The sequence below is a fragment of the Hemiscyllium ocellatum genome, chromosome 17, assembly GCF_020745735.1.
Source record: "Hemiscyllium ocellatum isolate sHemOce1 chromosome 17, sHemOce1.pat.X.cur, whole genome shotgun sequence".
NCBI lineage: Eukaryota > Metazoa > Chordata > Chondrichthyes > Orectolobiformes > Hemiscylliidae > Hemiscyllium > Hemiscyllium ocellatum.
This window is the reverse complement of record NC_083417.1, coordinates 71,474,071-71,491,594: the sequence shown is the minus strand read 5'-3', so window position 1 is coordinate 71,491,594 and position 17,524 is coordinate 71,474,071. Positions and strand designations below refer to the sequence as shown.

General features: G+C 44.8%; 1 protein-coding gene across 1 annotated transcript in view; it reads right to left on the bottom strand.

The window, feature by feature from the left end:
• Positions 1–3,952: 3,952 nt before the first annotated feature.
• The window catches only part of hydin (HYDIN axonemal central pair apparatus protein), an 888,678-nt gene continuing 875,106 nt past the window's right edge, over positions 3,953–17,524 (bottom strand). Inside the window, exons 87-90 of the mRNA XM_060837518.1 lie at positions 15,139–15,289; positions 12,519–12,749; positions 10,410–10,634; positions 3,953–4,438 (exon numbers count right to left, since the gene is read on the bottom strand). Of these exons, the coding sequence (XP_060693501.1) occupies positions 3,953–4,438; positions 10,410–10,634; positions 12,519–12,749; positions 15,139–15,289 (1,093 nt within the window). The remainder of the gene's footprint in view (positions 4,439–10,409; positions 10,635–12,518; positions 12,750–15,138; positions 15,290–17,524) is intronic.

The following is a 17,524-nucleotide window of genomic DNA, read 5'->3' as shown; positions in this document are numbered from 1 at the left end:
TGTGCAGTAGGACTCTTAAGTTTAATGTCCAGAATTCATTACCCAGAAATGTAGTGAAAGTAGGATCCATCAAGGTATCCAAGAGGAAGACAGATGATTTATTTATTTAAATGGGAAAGAGTATGAGAATGACATTACACCATAATACTCATTTGGACAGCCAGTCTCGTCATGATGGGCCAAATGACCTCTTTCTGTCAGATGCCCTTCTATATCCTGAAGTCATTAACAAATCATAACCATCAACCTCTACCGATGAGCCAATGAGCCCTGAGACCAAGTGAGGAAAATCCCAGTGATGGAGACCTTTGGGATCCCTAGATACAAAGTTACGTACTGCTCTTATACTGTATCCCTAAGTGCAATTTCCTTACATAACCACCTCCTATGGGGAAGGTGCTATGTGATCAGTTTGAGAAATAGTATGAGTCTGACAGTCAGTATATTCAGGAAAAGAGGATTTAGAAATGGTAACTCGTTTCAGTGGTTTGAAGGGGTACTTATGGTTGTCATTCAAATGTTGTCACATCAAACAATTTTGACACATGCGCAAACCAGGAAGTGGACAGGGGCCTTCTGCTGGGAAAAGTCAATCTTCTTGTTTTCGTGATTTTAAGGCCAGTTTGCTGCGAATCTGTCTAAAGTAATTCAACATTGGGTGACATTCGGGTCCATAGTATATGTTCAATTGTTCCTGTTGCAGTGACTGGCAGAGGCAGAGTAGGGACTATCCAGGAGTTTCCAGAAATAAAGATCAATTTCTTCAAACTGGGACAAATATCACAGGGACATTAAAGTCAGTACAGCAGACCTGTTCAAACATTCTGGTTGATTGACTGGTCCATATAATTAATGTAAAAACACTCAGTAACAGAAATGTCATGTGGGGGTATACATATCACTGTTATACTTTATTTACAGCATAATCATGTGGCAACCTTAGTGGCAGAGAGCCTTCTCACTTGCCCCCTTAATTGTGTGGACATTGCAATAGTATAGAAAATGCCTGGTATTTCAGGAGTATGATTTTTTTGCTGGTTTATAGAGAGTGCTAGCTCATAAGGTGCTGTTTAAAACAAAATTTGCTATACTTTTTTTCAATTTCCTTGGGAATTTTTGATCGCACAAATATTAGAAATGGGAAGTAAAGCCGTTTCACCCTTGTGATTTATCCAGTGTGGGTAACAGAGCTTGAGAAGGTTGTTCACCTGGACAATGATCATGTCATTGGGTAGCTGGCTCTCTCTCCAAACCCGATCACTTTCCAGACCCGATCTCCTCTCCTCTTCTCGACCCAACCCTCACTCTTCAATCCTCGTCCTCCCTCCACACCTACCTCTTACTTTCCAGCCTCACTCTTCACCCAGAACCAACCTTCAGTCCTCAGACCCTAATTCTCCAGCCCACCCTCCACAGAGACCCAACCCTCACTCTCCATTCAGACCACCTGATTATCTCAAAAAGTACAACATATTAAGTATGATCCTCATATATCATCATGTTTCCTGATTTCCAAAGCTGCTTGTTATTGGTCTTTCTTTCTGTGTGGAGCAGTTCCTCTGAGCAAATGACAGTGTCTCCATTCCTGATGTTTTTCTGTTGCGGAAGGTGTTTTTTAAAACCCACATTATAGACCATTTTGGCAGATACCCGACAAGCAGTGGATGATCTGGGTGTATTTGTTGAGAAGGTCAGACAGAGCTACGTTCCATCCAACTGGTCTGGCACTGCTTCATACCTACACACAGCAATGGTGATGAGAACAGCTTCCAAGTCGGGCTCTCACCTTCCTCAACCTTCGTTAACATAGAGTACTCAATGACAAAGAGAAAAAGGAATTGTTACGTCTCTCATTGTGGGACAGCTCCCATCAGATGCAGGGGTAGCTTGTATCTGTTCCTTTTATGTAATGGCAGGGCCAGGCAGCACAGCCATTCCCAGGAAGGAGATTGCTACAAACAGGTTAGTGTGAATAAAATGGACTTCATACCATCCTTGCTCTAAGGTGATGAACATTGCATCAACCTGATAAATTGAAATCTGAGATTGCGATCTGAGATGCAGTGAAAAGGAAAGTAACTACCTCTTTAAAAACTTCCAGCTTGTACATTTGCACAAGAAATTCATCAGGTGTGACTTCAACAAACTGAAAGGTGTACTTAGGGAGATGGATTTTTGTATGTTAATAGTTGTTTTGACAAAAAAAACTTTAGTTGCTCTAATTTGCCTATTGTGCCAATGTAAATACTGTGGTGTCGACAACGTTCACACCTTCCTTGTGTGTTGTGACTTTATGTTCACTGGAGAGTTGATCATTATTGGGGATAGTGATGAATACATCTATTTCTGTGTCTGTATGCGTCCAATATACCATGTTTATTTTTAGATTAGATTACTTACAGTGTGGAAACAGGCCCTTCGGCCCAACAAGTCCACACCGACCCGCCGAAGCGCAACCCACCCATACCCCTACATTTACCCCTTACCTAACACTATGGGCAATTTAGCATGGCCAATTCACCTGACCCGCACATCTTTGGACTGTGGGAGGAAACCGGAGCACCCGGAGGAAACCCACGCAGACACGGGGAGAACGTGCAAACTCCACACAGTCAGTCGCCTGAGTCGGGAATTGAACCCGGGTCTCAGGCGCTGTGAGGCAGCAGTGCTAACCACTGTGCCACCGTGCTGCCCGTGTGAACACAAATACAGAAAGTATTGTTACCATGTTAATGTATCACCTAATAATTAGGGAGAATGAAAAAGTCAATCTGAAAATCAAAAATTACCTCTCAAGGAGAGGTCCCTTGTTGGAAAAGGGGCTCTGTTCCTCAAGATGATTAAAGTAATCTTACGATCCCAAGAAAGTACAATGTTAAACATGTTCAGTTATTCAACAAGGTTTATTCAAAGGAAAGAAATATTTTCATACAACAGCATGGCACATGGGAAAGAAAAGCCAGCAGATTGAGAATGACATGTTGTACATGAAAACATATAAAAGAATGTCTAGATTGTAATGGGTAGAAGGAGTCAAAACCAAACATCATCTGTCTCACACAAACCAGCTCAATAGGGGCTGCTGTAGTGGGAAAACGGCGCCAAATAAACTTTCGTACAGCCACAGCAAAAGTTATGATTTGGCAACTAAACCTATCTCAATAAACTGAAGAAGCAGGATCAAAGGTTAAATTACTGCCAGAGACAAAGCTCGAAGGGCTATTGGTCCAATTCATAAAGAAAGGAGAACTTTAGGCACACCTTATCAAATTGCCCAGGAACATGTCAACAGTTTTTGCACACAATGTATTTGAGAAATTTGAGAATTATTCAGGTTCACAGCCACAAAGAATGAACGGAGACTGAATCAGAGGAAGACTGGACCAGGATCTCTGACAAAATTGGTAATCGCTGCAAGTGTCTGAGGAAGAGCCTGTGTGAAGTAAGGCACTTTGTGAAACAAAGGAGGAAATAACTAACACAATAACCTACTTTAATAGGAAATGGAAGAATACAAAATCCCTACATTTCAATCTGACCTATTGACAAAGAATGAAATAGTTGCTCAACATGAAGATGGTGAAGGCTTACTGGCCAACTCAGTTTGATAAAGGGAGAGGTGTCCCTGGGCAGTATGGAAACGGGATACAGAATAAAACTGGGCAGGAGCCTTAAAAATGAGCCTTGGGCAGGTAATGATGCCCAGTTGAGATTTATCTGGATGGTAGAATTCTCCAGGCTAAGATCATTGATATCCTCTGTGTACAGCAATACTGGAGATTATCTGGCAACTTGCTCTGCTACTGGTTGGACAACCATACAAGCTTGTCAATAAGCAGATTCCACTTGGAATAAAGTGATTGGAGCATTGACTGAGTCAATAAAACATTTGGTAATTTTTGGAGAAAAAAAAACGTGCTTTAAGCAGGAATCCCTGAGATCTTTTTTCCTCTTACTTCTCAGGAGTAACACCTTTCAGGTAATAGATCCAGGACATCATAGCTCCCGACCCTGCGGAACCTGGGCATGATATGATCAACTTGCCAGTGACAGGGGATTTGGAGATGTTTGTAGCTTCAAAGTTGACAACCACAACATGGGTTTTCTTCCCACGTAGTGTCTCTGTGGGTTTGCAGGAAAACGCCGGATTGTCCACTTGGAAGGAGTAGGTGGTCGCCTGGGGGAAGATATTCCTGAATGGGATGGTAGCACTATTACCAGCTCGAACTGAGAAGGGGCCCTGAGGTTTTGCAGCCAAACACATTCCAAGGAGGGGAATGTTGTACTCGCCTCCAACCGGAGAGTTGACGTTGAGAATTGCTCTGGTCTCGCCCAGATGAAGAGGTTCGTAGATCACCTCCACACCCACCTCTGAACCACCCGGCGAGGCTGGTGGGACCGTGATGCTTTTCTCCACAAAGAATTCGGGGCTATCAACCTGAAAGGAACAATAGTTGAATCAGGTTGTTATATCCAAGATCCCTGAGGGATCAGGAAATTTACAGACAATTTGAGCAGCAGTGCTCAGCTGCATCAGAAATTCCAAATGCAAAAGAAAAATTAAAACCAAGTTAAAAATTCAAAAAGGAGCATTTGGTTCACTCACTTTAATCATTAAGGTGAACGTCAAAACAGTCCACTTTGGATCCATTCAACAACACCTGCAGAAACATGGCTTAAATATTGACCACATCTCCTTATGTGACAGGCAGTCAGTGTCACTGAGAGGGGTGGGTGAGGGCTCTGCGAGAGGCAGTCAGTGTCAATGAGAGGGGTGGGCGAGGGCCCTGTGACAGGCAGTCAGTGTCACTGAGAGGGGTGGGTGAGGGCCCTGTGACAGGCAGTCAGTGTCACTGGGAGGGGTGGGTGAGGGCCCTGTGACAGGCAGTCAGTGTGAATGGGAGGAGTGGGTGAGTGCTCTGCGAGAGGCAGTCAGTGTCACTGAGAGGGGTGGGTGAGGGCCCTGTGACAGGCAGTCAGTGACACTGAGAGGAGTGGGTGAGTGCTCTGCGAGAGGCAGTCAGTGTCACTGAGAGGGGTGGGTGAGGGCTCTGCGAGAGGCAGTCAGTGTCACTGAGAGGGGTGGGCGAGGGCCCTGTGACAGGCAGTCAGTGTCACTGAGAGGAGTGGGTGAGGGCCCTGTGACAGGCAGTCAGTGTCACTGAGAGGAGTGGGTGAGGGCCCTGTGACAGGCAGTCAGTGTCAATGAGAGGGGTGGGTGAGGGCCCTGTGACAGGCAGTCAGTGTCACTGAGAGGGGTGGGTGAGGGCCCTGTGACAGGCAGCCAGTGTCACTGAGAGGGGTGGGTGAGGGCCCTGTGACAGGCAGTCAGTGTTACTGAGAGGGGTGGGTGAGGGCCCTGTGACAGGCAGTCAGTGTCACTGAGAGGAGTGGGTGAGGGCCCTGTGACAGGCAGTCAGTGTCACTGAGAGGGGTGGGTGAGGGCCCTGTGACAGGCAGTCAGTGTCACTGAGAGGGGTGGGCGAGGGCCCTGTGACAGGCAGTCAGTGTCACTGAGAGGGGTGGGCGAGGGACCTGTGACAGGCAGTCAGTGTCACTGAGAGGGGTGGGTGAGGGCCCTGTGACAGGCAGTCAGTGTCACTGAGAGGGGTGGGTGAGGGCCCTGTGACAGGCAGCCAGTGTCACTGAGAGGGGTGGGTGAGGGCCCTGTGACAGGCAGTCAGTGTCACTGAGAGGGGTGGGTGAGGGCCCTGTGACAGGCAGTCAGTGTCACTGAGAGGGGTGGGTGAGGGCCCTGTGACAGGCAGTCGGTGTCACTGAGAGGGGTGGGCGAGGACCCTGTGACAGGCAGTCAGTGACACTGAGAGGGGTGGGCGAGGGCCCTGTGACAGGCAGCCAGTGTCACTGAGAGGGGTGGGTGAGGGCCCTGTGACAGGCAGTCAGTGTCACTGAGAGGAGTGGGTGAGGGCCCTGTGACAGGCAGTCAGTGTCACTGAGAGGGGTGGGCGAGGGCCCTGTGACAGGCAGTCAGTGACACTGAGAGGGGTGGGTGAGGGCCCTGTGACAGGCAGCCAGTGTCACTGAGAGGGGTGGGCGAGGGCCCTGTGACAGGCAGTCAGTGTCACTGAGAGGAGTGGGTGAGGGCCCTGTGACAGGCAGTCAGTGTCACTGAGAGGGGTGGGTGAGGGCCCTGTGACAGGCAGTCAGTGTGAATGGGAGGGGTGGGTGAGTGCTCTGCGAGAGGCAGTCAGTGTCACTGAGAGGGGTGGGTGAGGGCCATGTGACAGGCAGTCAGTGACACTGAGAGGAGTGGGCGAGGGCCCTGTGACAGGCAGTCAGTGTGAATGGGAGGGGTGGGTGAGGGTCCTGTGACAGCAGTCAGTGTCACTGAGAGGAGTGGGTGAGGGCCCTGTGACAGGCAGTCAGTGTCACTGAGAGGAGTGGGCGAGGTGAGGTCACTTGTTGAGAAGCAGACAAGTAGTGACATAAGTGAGACACAGGATGTAAACAAGAATAAGATTTTTGCAACTGCATGGATCTCTGTGGGAAGTCAAATTCCAGTATGCTATTTATGTTTCTCTTTTTTCTCTTCGCAAAGACAATATGGAACAGATTGCTAGTCCTTTGTATGTACTTAGAGGTATATTTTGATAAATGAAGTATACTTCTGAAGTTAAAAATGCTTTCCCGTCAATACTTAAGTGGGAACAAGGGTAATATAAAAGCAGAGGAACTATACTTCATCTCGTTAAACTCTGCCTCACAGCTCAGCACCGTGCTTTGCACATCCTGCAACATACATGATAGCCCTCCTGAATGAGCCAGAGGCAGGGCCATGGCAGAGGGTGGTTCCACTTTTGGGGTGGGACAGGGGCTGAAATGTGAAAGGCCAATATTCGGAGAGGACTCCTCAGTGAGGAGGGTTGAGATGGGCCTTTGTAGCAATAGATGTGACTCCAGGATATGGTGTTGCCTCTCAGGTGCCAGGATCAAGGATGCCACAATTCAGCTGCAACATATTCTGTAGAACGTGGAGGGTTAGCAGACAGAAATCGTGGTCCATTTTGGGATCAAAGATGTAGGAAGCAAAAGAATGAGGTCCTGCAAGCAAACTTTAAGGAATTACTGGAGCAGATTTCCTCATGGAAGTGATATGGCTTAAGGAGTCTGGGGGTTAAATATTCCTGGGTATGAGGTATTTCGAGAAGATTGAAAAGAAGGAACAGGAAATGGGATAACTGTACTGGTTAGGGAAGGCACTGCAGTGCTGGAGAAAGAGGATGTCTCAGATGGTTCAAGGTCAGAGTCAACTTGACTACAGCTGAGGAATGAAGAGGGGCAATTACATGTCTCAGTGTAGTCTATGGATTGCCAACCAAAGGATGTTGAGGAACAAATCTGCAGGGAAATCACAGAGAAATGGCAGTATTACAGTGGAGTTACAATGAGTGACTTTAATTACCCAATTAAAGACCACGCTATTTGTAGTATAAAGGGGACTGATCCTGGATTACATGATAGAAAGTTTCCAAAAGCACTGTGTGTCCTGTCCATCAAGAAAGGGTGCATTGTTATACCTAATTCTTGGAAATAAGAATGGACCAAGAGTCAGTGGAGGAATATTTAGCAGGCAATGATCATGAAATCGTAAGGTTCAGGATATTGGTGGGGAATGACATGCAACAATCCAGAGTGAGAGAAATTAATTGGTGGAGAATGACTTTAATGGGGCAAGAACAGACCTGGGTGGGAATGACTGAGATGAGAGGTTAGAGGGAAAAAGTCGCAACTGAGCAGAGAGCCACTTCAAAATGGTTTGGGTATAGTCAAGGTAAATTCCCTCACAATGAGAAAGGTATGTCAAACAAATCCAGAGCTCCCGTGATGACAAATGAAACATAATTAAGAAAAGGATGAAAGGCATGCTTTTGACAGAGAGCAATAAGTAAAGCATACAGTGTCCTCAACTTTATTAATGGGGGCATAGTGTACATCAGCAAGGAGGTGATGTTGAACCTACACAAGTCACTTGTTAGACCTCAACTGGAATATTGAGTCCAGTTGTGGATGTCACATTATAGGAACTGTGAATGCACTGGAGAGCAGGAGGTAATTTACGGGTACGATTCCAGGTTTGAGACAGTAGAATCATTTCAGTGATAAGGATGGATTGAAGAAGTTGGGTCTGCTCTCCCTGGAGAGGAGACGGCTGAGAGGAGATTTGATAGAAGTTTGCAAAAGTGTTAGGGGGTTGGACAGGGAAAAACTCAAAAGGATCAAGTAAGAGAAGACACTGATATAAAAGTTCCACACATCAGCAAAAGAAGCAAGGATGATGTGAGGAAAGAAAATGTTCACTCTGAATGATTTGGATCTAGCTTGCACTGCCTGGAAATGTGGTGGAAACAGATTCAAACTGAGGCATTCAAGAGAGCGTTAGATAATTATTTGAGTAGAAACAAAATGCAAGGGATGGGGAAAGATTGGCACTAAGGCATGAGGCTCACTTGGAGAAAGTCTGGTTGAAGATTTGTAGCTCGGGTGTCCGTTGTTGTGGTTCTGTTCGCCGAGCTGGAAGTTTTTGCTGCAAACGTTTCATTCCCTGGCTAGGGAACATCATCAGTGCTATTGGAGCCTCCTGTGAAGCGCTGCTTTGATGTTTCTTCCGGTATTTATAGTGGTTTGTTCTTGCCGCTTCCGGGTGTCAGTTTCAGCTGTAGTAGTTTGTATGTGGGGTCCAGGTCGATGTGTCTGTTGATGGATGTTCTTGCCGTTTCCGGGTGTCAGTTTCAGCTGTAGTGGTTTGTATATGGGGTCCAGGTCCATGTGTCTGTTAATGGAGTTTGTGGATGAATGCCATGCCTCTAGGAATTCCCTGGCTGTTCTCTGTCTGGCTTGTCCTATGATGGTAGTGTTTTCCCAGTCAAATTCATGTTCCTGGTTGTCTGAGTGTACGGCTACTAGGGATAGCTGGTTGTGTCGTTTTGTGGCTAGCTGATGTTCATGGATGCAGATTGTTAGCTGTCTTCCTGTTTGTCCTATATAGTGTTTTGTGCAGTCCTTGCATGGTATTTTGTAAACTACGTTAGTTTGGCTCGTGCTGGCTATTGGGTCCTTTGTTCTAGTGAGTTGTTGTCTGAGTGTGGAAGTTGGCTTGTGTGCTGTTATGAGTCCTAAGGGTCGCAGTAGTTTGGCTGTCAGTTCTGAGACGCTCCTGACGTATGGTAGTGTGGCTAGTCCTTTTGGTTGTGGCATGTCCTCATTCTGTGGTCTATCTCTTAGGCATCTGGTGATAAAGTTGCGTGGGTATCCGTTTTTGGCGAATACCTTGTATAGGTGTTCCTCTTCCTCTTTTCGCAGTTCTGGTGTACTGCAGTGTGTTGTGGCTCTTTTGAATAGTGTCCTGATGTAGCTTCGTTTGTGTGTGTTGGGGTGGTTACTTTCATAGTTTAGGACTTGGTCTGTGTGTGTTGGTTTCCTGTGTACCCTTGTGGTGAATTCTCCGTTGGGTGTTCTCTCTACTAACACGTCTAGGAATGGGAGTTGGCTCTCCTTTTCCTCTTCACTCGTGAATCGTATTCCTGTGAGTGTGGCGTTGATGATTCGGTGTGTTTTTTCTATTTCTGTGTTTTTGATGATTACAAAGGTGTCATCGACGTATCTGATCCAGAGTTTGGGTTGGATTTGTGGTAGGGCTGTATGTTCTAACCTTTGCATAACTGCCTTTGCTATGAGTCCCGAGACTGGTGATCCCATGGGTGTTCCGTTGATTTGTTCGTATATCTGATTGTTGAATGTAAAGTGTGTGGTGAGGCACAGGTCCAGTAGTTTAAGTATGCCATCCTTGTTGATAGGTTCTGTTGCAAGGACTGCATAAAACACTATATAGGACAAACAGGAAGACAGCTAACAATCCGCATCCATGAACATCAGCTAGCCACAAAACGACACGACCAGCTATCCCTAGTAGCCATACACTCAGACAACCAGGAACATGAATTTGACTGGGGAAACACTACCATCATAGGACAAGCCAGACAGAGAACAGCCAGGGAATTCCTAGAGGCATGGCATTCATCCACAAACTCCATTAACAGACACATAGACCTGGACCCCATATACAAACCACTACAGCTGAAACTGACACCCGGAAACGGCAAGAACATCCATCAACAGACACATCGACCTGGACCCCACATACAAACCACTACAGCTGAAACTGACGCCCGGAAGCGGCAAGAACAAACCACTATAAATACCGGAAGAAACATCAAAGCAGCGCTTCACAGGAGGCTCCAATAGCACTGATGATGTTCCCTAGCCAGGGAATGAAACGTTTGCAGCAAAAACTTCCAGCTCGGCGAACAGAACCACAACAGCTCACTTGGAGAGCCGGTGCAGATGTGATGGCCCCGTTGGCTTCCTTCTGTGAGCTGTCTGGAACCTACCTTACAGAAGTACTCCACTTTCTGGCGGGAGTGGTTTAGGAACTTGGCCATGAGGGTCTGGTTGCCACCAAAGTTAGTCCGGAAGTGGCGTGGTTTCTCCGGGCCTGCTGGCTTGGCTTTCAGGATTAGGTCATACTGATAGACTCCTAAATCACTGTTGTTCAGTGTAAGGCGCCCAGTGACCTCACCCACTTTCAGAGGCTGATATTCAAAGGACACTATACCCTATGGAGAAAAATGAAACCAGTAAGATTTTATTTAAAAAGTCACCAGTAAATCATAGCAACAGCACATCAACCATGAGAGACTTTATACAACTCGGAATAAGCCAGAACCTCTGTGCACTGTCTCAACTTCACCCAGCCCTGCTCATGTGCTCACATCTTCAAATCTTAGCTTTCTGGTGTGTAGACCCAGATAAAAGATGCTCACACAAATTAGGTTAGCATCAGGGACTTCAATATTTCTTGCTGCTTGACAGCTCTTGATTTGAGTGCTGAATGCAGGAACCATCGACCCGACACTAAGGCTCTGCAGTAGGAAAGGAGTTGCCCTTGTGCTATTGGAATTCCACTCCGCAGGACCCCAATAGACATAAAGACTTAACAAAATACGTTATTTTTTCAGGCAATGTCTTAGTGAGAGCCCCCTAATATCAATGGTATAGTGCTTCCTGTTCCCTCATTTGACACAGCTTGATGGCCTGAGGAATCCATCTCTTACAGTCTAACCACCCCAGGTCAAGGGCAAGGTGGAGGTAATGGAAAGACATCTCTGGGGCAGCTGTCAGAGCTGAAGGTGGGGATACTTCTGCACCAGAAGGTGCAGCTTCCAGCTGCCAGTGTGCTTTCCTGCTCAGTGTCATTTCTGTGGTGTACAAGATTGTTCTTTTGCTTTGGCTGTCTCAGAAACATAGAGATCTACAACACAGAAAAAAAGTTATTCTCACCCACTGTGTCCGCATCAGCCAAAAGTAAACAACTAACTATTCAAATCACATTTTCCAGCACTTGGCCCATAGCCTTTGTATGTGCCTTGTCACCGCAAGTGCATATCTGAAATAATCTTGAATGTTAGATGGGTTTCTGCCTCACCCACCCTCAAAGGCAGTGAATTCCAGATCCTTATTATCCTCTGGGTAAAAAGTGTTTCCTCATACCTTCTCTAAACCTTCTGTCCCTTACTTTAAATCTATGACATGGTTGGTGATTCCTTCATCAAGGGGAAACATCCCTTCAGGTCTCCCCTGTCAATGCCCTCATAATTTTAGACATCTCAGTCATGTCCCCTCTCAATCTCCTCTGCTCTAAGGAAAACAACCCCAGTGTGTCCAATCTCATTTTGTACCTGAAATTCTCCAGCCCAGGCAACATCCTGGTGAATCTCCTCTGCACCATCTCCAGTGATATCACGTCCCTCCAGAACTGCACACAATATTTCGATTGTTCCGAAGCAACATATTATACTGTTGCTGCATAACCTCCCTGCTCCTGAATTCTTTGCTTCGGCTAATAAAGGCAAGTAAACACCTGTCTTGATACCTGAAGGGATTGATGCACATGCACACCAAGATCCCTCTGATCCAAAGGCCTTTGATTTCAAATAAACCTGACGTACTATAACCTGGTGTCATGTGACTTCTAATTTTGTCCATCTGAGTCCAACACCAGCACCTCCATGTCACAACTATGATACATTACAGATTGGGCCTCTTCCACCTTGAGGAAATCCTGGAGCGATGTCCTGGAGCTGAGCTGACTACCCTACAACCATAAACATCTTTTTTTGTGGCAGGTATGACTCCAACCAGCGGAGAGTTGTACCCCTAATTCCCATTGATTCCACTTTTCCTCAAGCCCTTTGCTGCCATACTCTTAAACAATCAAAACTCGCAGAAAGTGAAACTCAGTCAAACACATCTTCAACTGCTTTGCTCTATTGCTAGAATTACAGAATACATAGCAGTATATTGGTTTTAGCACAAGACAGGTAAGTTTCCCTCTTAAAGACATTAGAATTCCACTCCAATGCACCTTGAATAGAATACTGCAACCTGCAAGCCTGCATCCTTTAACATTCCAGCTCCCCATGTTTGCCTGTTGCTCTTACCTTAGCCTGTGGTGGGACAATGAGCTGCGTTGGGAGAGAGATGTCTGTGATTTTACATTCTGTGATGAATACAGTTGGGTTAGACAATGGATTCTCAACCTCCACACTCCCTGTAGTGCTCTGGCGAACTGGAGCCACCAACTCTATGGTGCCATTCAGACCAGGAGATGTAGATTTAATGTTAACGACATAATAAAGGTATTCCTGAGTGGTCTCATTACGGAAGGTCACCTGTGGAGGCAGATTATTAGGATCCTTCGGCATTTTATTCAGTAACATTTATTAGAGACAACCTGTACCTCTGGTAGGCATTTAGACACACTGGCCCAAACCTTGGGAGTTACAGTTCCCTGACTTCTGGAGAGTATAAATCACATCTATTTAAAATTTCCTTAATACAATTAAAAAAACATGAACTGAGAAAAGCAAATTCTGAAGACAATTTCCCTGAATTCTCCACATTTCTTCCAGCTGTCTGTGTCAGAGTGTCTGGTTTAACTTATTATGTTCTCACCATCACATCTGAAGAATATATTTAATCCTATATGTTACCCTCCCAGAAACTTTGCTAAGAATGTAACGTTAATCAGATAGGCACAAATTAGCAGAAATGACTGTAGAAGTGACAGATGCCAAAGAAAAAAATGACTGGAGTGATAAGTGTTTGAGCAATCCTTAACAGTGGGATTTATGTGGATTATCAAGTAAAATATGGCAAGAGATGAGTGAATCTCCAAGGGAAGTGGTGTGAATGGCCCTTATCAGCTGCTTTCAGCTGTGGTTCCCTCTGGTCTCTCAATGGATTTCATCACCCACATTCACAGCCTGTATCTTCTGTTCTACATGATGATGGGGTGTGACCACTGACCAAATTCCACATTCATATGAATATGTGTCATCAGAGCAAACAACAAAGTCCAAGATTCTTTTGAGGGGAGGATTAATTATTTGTTACAACACACGCAGCTAACTGTAACTTGTTGAATCTCGGCCAAGTCTGAGATAGTTCACTAATGATTACCCATGGTAGCAGCAACAGATGGGGCTCAGTTGCAGGGTTCCCATTTCCCAATGAAAAACAACATTGAGCAGGATGTAATAGGCTTGGCTGCTGAATATATCTCATTTATCAAGCTATATTTAGCCTTCTTTCAGCCGCATTTTTCTTCACTATACCTGTCATTCGAAGTGTAATTTCTAGCTTATTTTTGGCCATAATTTATCTAACTTAATGATTCTGGGTCTCAGAGTGTATGAGGTTATCGAAGACAGTATTTACTGTATGTTTTGTTTGACTCAGGATATAATAATATAAAAAATTCTTGTTTAAGCCATGGAATCTTGTGGTTTCTTTAGTAAATAACTGTATTTCGAATGTATTTCTTGAAAAACAATCGCCACTGACACTGTAACACCTTTACCACTTTAGACAACTCTAAGTGCTTTGCAGCCAATTAGGTATGTTGTTTATTTCGTAATTATTGTTGAAATGTCGGAAACACAAAAGCTAATTCCACACAATTCCACAAATGGCACCAGTATATGAAAATTGATTTTATTGATGTTGGTTAAGTGAAAAATGTTGGCTGGGATATTAGGAAGAACTCCTCTGCTCTTCTTCAAATAGTGCTAAGCAACCTTTCACTTCCAACTGAAAAGGTAGACAAAGTCTGAGCGATGTCTTGTCTGAAACGACGGAATCTAATGTAACACTTCTTCGGGACTGCACTGGGAAGATCAACCCAGGCTCATAGCTAGAGCGTGGCATCATCCACAACATGCGGGAGAAGAGAATGCTTATACCCTGAGAAACCTCAGGCAAGCACAGAGCATCAGATTTGAGAAGGAAAGGTAAAAGTGTGCAGCAAGAAGTATTTGATTAGGTATTGGGGTTTGTTAGGACACAATGTACAAACATACAATGGTCATTTCATAACTGGATCACGTCAGAGGACGTCAATCAAGGAATTGTAAGCCTATGCTTTCCTATTCCTATGAGCAGAAGAAGACAACTTGGAGATTTGGAATGTCCTCTCCTACAATTTTTCCAAGTTTTGTTTCAGCCGTATAATCAATTCACCACAAAGGATTATCTATACTGGGGAGGTATAATGCCACACTGTGTGTGTAGCATGCTGGGAACCTGCAGAGAGGATTCCACTGGAATTCGGAATCAGTCACTGCTGCACTTCTAATCTCACAGCACAGAAGACGATTCAGTTCAATGTGCCTGTGCTGATATGATAAAGGAGTAATGAAGTTAATCCCATTCCCCTGCTCTATACAGATTGCCCTACAATATTTTTTCCATCAAGTTATTATCCAATTGCCTTTTGAAAATTGTTTCTGAATCTGCTCCCACTAACGTTTTTCAGCTAGTGCATGCTGAATCATAATAAATCACTCCATAACCTACTCTTTGTCCATCCAGTACTTTTGGCAGTACCTTTAATGTATCCTTCAGGGTTGACCAAAGCTCATGTCAATATCCTTCAGAACTTCGAGCATCACTTTTACGTTTCTTCTTCACCTGTTTCTGCTCAAAGAAGAACAGCTCTGTCCCACTGCTTATCTGCTCACCTTCTATAAACTGTAGCATAGAAAGCAGTGATTCTCCCACCTTTACTGAGATGATTGCCTCCTTGTAGGTGAAGAAAGTGAGCCTGTACTCCCGCCTGGAAGACCCAGGAACATCAATATAGTCGAGTCCTTTCAATGTGGTGGTACTCTCTAGTCGTTCAGGCTTGACCTGGTCCAAGGTAGCTCGGAATCTACAGTATCACATTAAAACAGTCAGTTCATTTCTGAACAGTAACAACGGTTGGAACACACAGAGGCAATCTGTCCCCCAGACTCCTCAGGTCACCTGGAAAATCCCCCACAGGGTGACCAATCAGAGCAAAACACATCCCCATAATTGCAATGGTAGGAAGTGGTGAGGAGCACTTCAACAACAACAGGCCAGCATGGATTCCGGGCTGGAGATCTGAGGTGGGGAGGTGGGAACGGATGGGGTGTCTTGAGAGTGATTTGGAGGGGTGTGAGAGCTGCAGCCAGCCGAGATGTCACCAGTGAGATTGAGGGAAGGAATATGGAGGTATATATGCATTTGTGGTTGTAAAATATGTTTGGGTGCTGAGGGAAAGATGGCTGCAAGAAGAGTGAAAGAAGCGAATGAAATGTAAGCAGGCTGTGGAGAGTGGTTGCAAAGGTGGGAGAGGGATCCTAGAAAACTTCAAATCATTGAGGTATGAATTTTTTTGCAAATACATGTGGAATCTCTAGAGCTTTGCAAGTTCACAATTTACTATATTTGAAAAATGTAGTGGATTTTACTGCAATGAAGTTGTTAAATTTAAATCTGAGATTGAGATCTGAGGTGCAATAAATAAAACCATAGTTGCCAAGTTAGAGTGTTCCAACCTTGTGCATGTGCAATAGAAATACAATAGCTGTGACTTCACCAATCTGTGGGAAGTGTGTTTAGGGTATTGGTTTTCCATGTGTTGAAATATGGACCAGTTGTTTTGGGAAAAAAAAAGTTTTTGTTCAATTACATCTGTTCTACCAACTTCATTACTCTAGTGTCCAGAAATGCATTTATAAACTGTGGCTTTAAATTTAGTAGAGAGTTGATTAATTATTGAGGAATTAATAATTAGAGTCATAGAGATGTATAACACGGAAACAGACCCTTCGGTCCAACTTGTCCATGGAGACCAGATATCCCAACCCAATCTAGTCCCACCTGCCAGCACCCAGCCCACATTCCTCCAAAACCTTCCTATTCATATACCCATACAGATGTCTTTTAAATGTTGCAATTGTACTAGCCTTCACCACTTCCTCTGGCAGCTCATTCCAGACATGTACTACCCTCTGTGTTAAAACGTTGTCCCTCAGGTCTCTTTTATATATTTCCCCTCTCACCCTAAACCTATGCCCTCTAGTTCTGGACTCTTCCACCTCAGGGAAGAGACTTTGTCTATTTATCCTATCCATGCCCCTCATGATTTTACAAACCTCTATAAGATCACCCCTCAGCCTCCAATTAGGGAAAACAGCCCCAGTCTATTCAACCTCTCTCTGTAGCTCAAATCCTCCAACCCTGGCAACATCCTTGTAAATCTTTTCTGAACCCTTCGAGTTTCACAACATCCTTCCAATAGGAAGGAGACCAGAATTGCATGCAATATTCCAACAGCGACCTAACCAATGTCCTGTACAGCCGTAACATGACCTCCCAACTCCTGTGCTCAATACTCTGACCAATAAAGGAAAACATACCAAATGCCTTCTTCACTATAATATCTCCCTGTGACCCCACTTTCAAGGAGCACTCCAAGGTCTCTTTGTTCAGCAACACTCTCCAGGACCTTACCATTAAGTGTGTAAGTACTGCTAAGATTTGCTTTCCCAAAATGCAGCATCTCACATCTATTTAAATTAAACTCCATCTGCCAATTCTCAGCCCATTGGCCCATCTGATCAAGATCCTATTGTAATCTGAGGTAACCTTCTTCACTGTCCACTACACCTCCAATTTTAGAGTCATTTGTAAACTTACTAATGCTTGCATCCAAATCATTTATATAAATGATGAAAAGTAGTGGACCCAGCACCGATCCTTGTGACACTCCACTGGTCACAGGCCTCCAGTCTGAAAAGCAACCTTCCACCACCATCATCTGTCTTCTACCTTTGAGCTAGTTCTCCCTGTATGGCTAGTTCTCCCTGTATTCCATGAGATCTAATCTTGCTAATCAGTCTCCCATGGGGAACCTTTTCGAATGCCTTACTGAAGTCCATATAGATCACGTCCACTGCTCTGCCCTCATCAATCCTCTTTGTTACTTCAAAAAACTCAATCAAGTTTGTGAGACATGACTAGTTCTGCTTCTGCGTGAGTACCTCTTATGTCAACACAAATAAAGGAGATATTATTATTATTACTTTATAACTGCATCACCTAATAAATGAGTTAGTGATAATTAAGAAGTAGCCCT